Genomic DNA, 6,936 nt, shown 5'->3' with positions numbered 1-6,936 from the left:
CGAAACACGCGCGGATTAACGGATTTGCTACAAGATGGTTTGTTGTGATTTTGGAAGCTATTGTGTGCCTGTTACCGGTTCACGTTTTGTCGGATTCGCTTGACATTTTAGGTCTACATAGCACAACTTCAATGATGAGTCTGTCTTTAAGGTATTTTGTTTATTATTCGAGCACAGTATTTAAACGATTGGATTACTACCTAGCAAGAGCTGTGAAACAAACTAGCACCAACCAGCGAGATTCCTTGTTGCCAATGGTTATATAAATATCTAGCTAGCGTTATATATTTTTGATAGTTAGCTAGCTATTGTTAGCTGGTAACCAACTGTGTTGCTCAACCTTAGCACCTGACAGTGTAATATGTGTATGTAGTCGCAATTAAGTATTTCCAAATCAAATCACATTTTATTTGTCACATGTGCCGAATACAACAGTTGTAGACCTACAGTGAAATGCTTACTTACAAACCCTTAACCAACAATGCTTTAAGAAGTTTTATAGTTTTAACTACATTTAAAAAAATAAATAAAAGTAACAAATAATTAAACAGCAGCAGTAAAATAACAATAGCGAGGCTATATACAGTACAGGGGGTGCCGATACAGAGTCAATGTGCGGGTGCACCGGTTAGTCGAGATAATTGAGGTAATATGTACATGTGATTCATCGGCTAACTCATCGTGTCTATAGTCAACCTATGCTATTTCTTTGTTTTGACACAACACCTGACACTGATGTTCAGGACTGAGCTGGCAGTGGATAAAACCAAGCGGAAGAAGAGGAGAGAGCTGACTGAGGAGCAAAAGCTTGAAATCAAAGAGGCGTTTGAGCTGTTCGACACAGACAAAGACAAAGAGATAGACTACCATGAACTCAAGGTAAACGTCTACCTACAACCTTATAAAATTACTAGTATTCTGGTGTCCCTCTGCTGTCTAATATGACAGTATAAGTATCATACTTAACTCTCTTCCGCTCTCACCCAAAGGTGGCAATGAGAGCTCTGGGTTTTGAGGTGAAGAAAGTGGATGTGCTGAAGATACTAAAAGATTACAACAGAGAGGGCAATGGCAAAATAACTTTTGATGACTTTAATGAAGTCGGTAAGTTCCTGCTGTGTTTAATTTCATGTTGTATAATTACACACAATTGGAATAGTTCCATGCCTAATATTAGTGTACATTCCTTTTGTTGGTGTGTGTGCCTTTATTAATGCTGCACACTTTCTACTCCTCCTGTATTCCCCCTCACAACCCCCCCTTACCTCTTCCCTGTCAACTGTACCCACATGGAAGAGGTAGGGACCCTGAATGATCACTGATTAGACAAAATATGATATGTAGAGCAGACATGCTTCTCTGTGCTGTAAGGGATCATGTCAACTCGATTCACTGCATTTAACCCTGTGTGTTTATCCATGTTATTTGTCTCAGTGACAGACCGTATGCTACAGCGGGACCCTAAGGAGGAAATCCTGAAGGCCTTTAAGCTGTTTGATGATGACGACTCAGGGAGGATCAGCATGAGGAACCTGAGACGTGTGGCCAGAGAGCTTGGAGAGAGCATCACAGATGAGGAGCTGCGCAGCATGATCGATGAGTTCGATACAGACGGAGATGGAGAGAGTGAGTACACACAGGGAGCAGACACGGCATACATGCGCGCACACACACTCACTCGTTAACACACACTCGCACACATTCAGCTGAATAACCATCAATTTAAAATGTTAAAGTGACGTTCAGCGTTCAAAACAAAGTTTTCTCTCTCTTTCTCCCAGTCAACCAGGAGGAGTTTGTTTCCATAATGACTGGAGACTCCTGATTAGGGAGCAGCTGCTTTGGGGGCTTGGCTAGGAGGCTGAGGCTGTAGATTCACTGTGGGATGGATGGGTCCCCCAGGTCACTGAGGAACTGCTGGAGAGGTTACCTTGTCTCCTTTCCTTCATCTAAACTGACTTAAAAGATCTGGCCAGTTGAAGGAGAGGAGGTAAGGAAGCCACTGTAGACTATTTGGACTCATCATCTGGCCCAGTAGCACTGCTTTAGCTCTTGTCTTTGTTGAAACATGTTTTTTTTAAAGTCTGATCCAACTACAACCGTATATAGTGTATGTTCTTTTATTTTTAGGACAGTTCTTTCAAATGCAAATGGTATCCCCAAAAAATGAATATTTGCTTGCTGTGACTTATGTTTGTTCCCTACAGAAAACTGTAGAGGTTATATTACAGGTCATCTCTCTGAAACATTCCAGGTAAACTTCAGTTTTCAATAGTATTTCTGGATGGTGGTTTTAACAGCAAATACAAACAGGTTATACGCTCCCACATTTTGTAGTTTAATAGATCATTTTATTTGATTATTACCTTGTTTCTTTGTTATTTATTTTACATAATAAACCAAATTGACTGACGTCTGCTCTTAACCTCTGTTATGTTTGTAATCTCTTGACAAAATGGGTGCAGAGTTCAGACTTCACACTGACGCAACAGGTTGGTCTATCTGGCAGTATGTGACTGTCTGCTGTTATGACTTTTAATCACTAGAGAGAGGTGTTGTATATCTCAAACACCGCATTGGAGAAGAGAATTAAGACTTAACATACACACACTGCTGTTGAGTGAGGCAAGAACCCCTGTAACATAATCTATCATACCTGTTGAGTAAAGATGAGTTACCTGTACTTGAAAGGAAGCCTTGTTGGAGAGCTTATACAGTGAAAGACATGATACTGAGAGCTCAACTGTCTCACAGCAGAATGCTCCCTCTCATTTTGGTTTCATCCAAAAGCCCAGGCAGGCTGGTTTTAGATGAAGAGTTTCAGTCCCATAGTTGGTCTCGTGTTTTAGGAGGGTTTGGCTCTTTTCTCTGGTTTGTGTTTGATTACCCAGTTTGCTTAGGTAATGACCCCAGCCAATCAGATGATGACAGGGTGGAGGATACTTGGAGTTTCCTTCCTGTAATTGGAGGGTTTGAGGTTTCTGAGGCCAGATGTGTGTGTGTGTGTGTGTGTGTGTAGCCCACAGGGGGGAGATGGAGTTTCTGGGGCGGTTTCTTTCTGGAGTCTTTGTGTGTGTGTGTCTTTGCTGCTGAGTGACTCTGGCTGGACAGTTTGCCCTTACCGAACAGCTGAGCATGTGTCAATGCAAGGGGGGACATTTAACACCCATCCATAGAGCTAGAGGACTCCTCTTTGTATCTGCCATTATAGTGGCTGTGACCGCATGGGCAGCGCCATTGAGGCAATCTCCATTTTGAAGTAGTACATTTTCTTCCCGATTGACTGATCCCTCCTGATGACCCGGTTGGACATGACTCCAACAGGGTCACCATGAGGGATCAGCCAATGAAGTTTGAAATGGTAGAAGCCCTCAAAGGCGCTATCGATGCTAGTATAGCCTTTTGGCCACTAGAGACTTCTGTCATTCTCTAGGCACCAATCCTACTTTTATTTAACTAGGCAAGTCAGTTAAGAATATATTCATATTTACAATGACTGCCTACCTTGGCCAAATCCTAACCGGACGATGCTGGGCCAATTGTGCGCCGCCCTATGGGACTCCCAATCACGGCCGGTTGTGATACAGCCTGTAATCGTACCAGGGTCTGTAGTGACGCCTTTAGCACTGAGATGCAGTGTCTTAGACCATTGCGCCACTTGGGAGCCCTACCCTCAAATAAAATCTAACTTTTATTTGTCACATGCCGAATACAACTATAGACCTTACTGTGAAATGCTTACTTACAAGCCCTTAACCAACAGTGCAGTTCAAGAAGAGTTAAGAAAATATTTACCAAATAAACAAAAAAATTAAAAGTAACACAACAACGAGGCTATATACAGGGGGTACAGGTTAGATGAGGTCATTTGTACATGTGGGTAGGGGTGAAGTGACTATGCATAGATAAACAGCCCGTAGCAGCAGTGTACAAAACAAATGGAGGGGGGGGTCATTTGATTAATTGTTCAGAAGTCTTATGGCTTGAGGGTAGAAGCTGTTAAGGAGCCTTTTGGTCCTAAACTTGGTGCTCCAGTACCGCTTGCCGTGCGGTAGCAGCGAAAACAGTCTATGACTTGGGTGACTGGAGGGTGGGTGATCCTTTACTCAGTTGCCGGAGAGGAAGGAAACCGCTCAGAGATTTCAACATGAGGCCAATGGTGATTTTAAAACACTTACCGAGTTTAATAGCTGTGATCGGAGAACTGAAAATGGATCAACAACATTGTTGTTACTCCTCAATAGCAGAGTGAAAAGAAGGAAGCCTGTACAGAATCCAAATATTCCAAAACATGCGTCCTGTTTGCAATAAGTAATACTGCAAAAAATGGCAAAGAAATTAACTTTTTGTCCGGAATACAAAGTGTTATGTTTGGGGCAAATCCAACACATCACTGAGTACCACTCATCATATTTTAAAGCATGATGGTGGCTGCATCATGTTATGAGTATGCTTGTCATCGGCAAGGTCTAGGTAGTTTTTCAACACACTGGGAATCAAATTCTCCTTTCAGCAGGACAATAACCTAAAACATAAGGCCAAATATACACTGGAGTTGCTTACCAAGACGACATTGAATGTTCTTGAGTGGCCTAGTTACAGTTTTGACTTAAATCGGCTTGAAAATCTATCTAGCAATGATCATCAATCAACTTGACAGAGCTTGAAGAATTTTCTAAAAGAATAACGTGCAAATATTGTACAATCCAGGTGTGCAAAGCTCTTTGAGACTTACCCAGAACAACTCACAACTGTAGTCACTGCCTAAGGTTATTCTAACATGTATTGACACAGAGGGTTGAATACTTGACTAATCCAGATAAATTAGTGTTATATTTTCCATTAATAAGAAATAAATTCAATGTTCTTCCACTTTAAACAAAGTATTTTGTGTAGATAAATTGCAATTAAATCAATTTTAATCTTAAGTAAAAAAAAAAAAAATTTTAAAGTCAAGGGGGTGTGAATACCTTCTGAAGGAACTGTAAACCCAGTCCTGGAATCTCCATTGAAAGTGTATTTTATTCCAGGAATAGGTTTTTAAACTTTGTCCTGGAAATTGGCCCGTATACCCTCAGCCCCAGCTTGTAGCCATGTCAGTGTGTATCCACCTGTTGTGTCCTTTATGGCTGTTCCAGTCTGTTGTTATGACTGACCCATCCTGACCCAGGATAGAGCAAACACTTCAAAGGTTTCCTGCTCATTGTTGAGATGCCCTCCTGCACTTAGAGGTGTGTGTGTGTGTCCACTTGAGTGCATGAATTGAGCTGTACTTAGAAGTATGGGGTTTTCAAGCTTTTTTCTAAACACCATTGACTGGAAGAGATGCAAGCAGTTGGTGAAACACCCAGACGTAGTGTGGACTGTGATCTATGCCAGGCAGCTTGGTAAAGGCAGATTAGTTTCCACATGCTCATGGCTTTCACAGTAACCCTATCCTCTGAGGAGTGGAGCCACAACCCTACCCCACATAATCTCATCTCTGGACCAACGCCCCAACCCAAACACGCAGCACAGGGCTCTCTGCTGGTCCCAGTCCAACCCTACAGGGCCCTCAGCCTAACCCAACACACCAGCTCAACTCTAGCCCATAACCCCTACCCCAGACCAGATGCATTCTCCAGTGAATTAAAACATATGTACTGTAGTTACTTGCCATTCTCCCGGTAACTGGAATTTGAAACTTTTACAGCTTGTATAATGCTGGGGGGATAATGTCATGTGCAGACAGGGATTCTCTTCACTGATTTATCCACTACAAGCACTACTGCTCTCTGTGGCCATTAGTCATGTCCCCCACAGAAGAGGGTAGAGAGGAGGGAGGGGGGGTTGGGAAACAGCAAGACGAGAGGCGGTCAGAAGGAGAGGAGGGCAGAGCAAAAAGAGGAGAGAGGAGGGCAGAGCAAAGAGAGAGGAGAGGAGGGCAGAGCAAAAAGAGAGGAGAGGAAAGGAGGGCTGAGGGGAGAGGAGAGGAAAAGAGGAGGGAAAGGAGAGGAGAGGAGAGGAAAGGAGGGCAGAGGGAAAGGAGAGGAGAGGAAAGGAGGGCAGAGGGAAAAGAGAGGAAAGGAGAGTGATTGTTTATTCTACACTATGCCAGTAAACCTTACTACACCACAGGTTTGTTACAGCTATAGTTTGTTTGACTGGTTCATTCATAACTAAAACATGACATGGTCCAATGAAAAGCCACACTGCTAGAGGAAGGGTTTTATATAGGAAAAGAACATGAAGTGCCTTCCCGTCTGTGATGCAGGTGTAGCGATTTAGGTGGAACAACCAGAATGGGGCTTGAACCAGCAACTCTATGGGAAACAGGTCTCCAGCCAAAAGCTACTGAGAGGGGACAGGGGATAGCGGACAAGGAAACACAAGTTATTGCGTTCGTATGCGTGTATGTGTGATTGCAGTGTGGGTGAAAGACAAACAAACAGTGTCAGTATCTATAAGGTCTATGTAAATACAACCAGATGTTTTAATGAGCGCTCTCTATTATCGCCCCTGTCTTCTCTACCGCTGCCGTCTGTTCTCTACCGCTGCCGTCTGTTCTCTACCGCTGCCGTCTGTTCTCTACCGCTGCCGTCTGTTCTCTACCGCTGCCGTCTGTTCTCGACCGCTGCCGTCTGTTCTCGACCGCTGCCGTCTGTTCTCTACCGCTGCCGTCTGTTCTCTACCGCTGCCGTCTGTTCTCGACCGCTGCCGTCTGTTCTCGACCGCTGCCGTCTGTTCTCGACCGCTGCCGTCTGTTCTCGACCGCTGCCGTCTGTTCTCGACCGCTGCCGTCTGTTCTCGACCGCTGCCGTCTGTTCTCTACCGCTGCCGTCTGTTCTCGACCGCTGCCGTCTGTTCTCGACCGCTGCCGTCTGTTCTCTACCGCTGCCGTCTGTTCTCTACGCTGCCGTCTGTTCTCGACCGCTGCCGTCTGTTCTCTACCGCTGC

The 6,936-nt window shown here is 44.1% G+C and overlaps 1 protein-coding gene across 1 annotated transcript; it reads left to right on the top strand.

Annotated features, from left to right (window-relative positions):
• Positions 1–2,425, top strand: LOC115159769 (centrin-3-like). The gene is made up of 5 exons (XM_029709811.1): positions 1–151; positions 744–879; positions 990–1,104; positions 1,435–1,626; positions 1,782–2,425. The coding sequence occupies exons 1-5, from the start codon at positions 132–134 to the stop codon at positions 1,823–1,825; spliced, it is 507 nt and encodes a 168-aa protein (XP_029565671.1). The 5' UTR covers positions 1–131; the 3' UTR covers positions 1,826–2,425.
• The last annotated feature ends 4,511 nt before the right edge of the window (positions 2,426–6,936 follow it).

This window comes from Salmo trutta, chromosome 23 (genome assembly GCF_901001165.1).
Source record: "Salmo trutta chromosome 23, fSalTru1.1, whole genome shotgun sequence".
Lineage (NCBI taxonomy): Eukaryota > Metazoa > Chordata > Actinopteri > Salmoniformes > Salmonidae > Salmo > Salmo trutta.
This window is presented reverse-complemented; position numbering and strand designations above follow the sequence as displayed.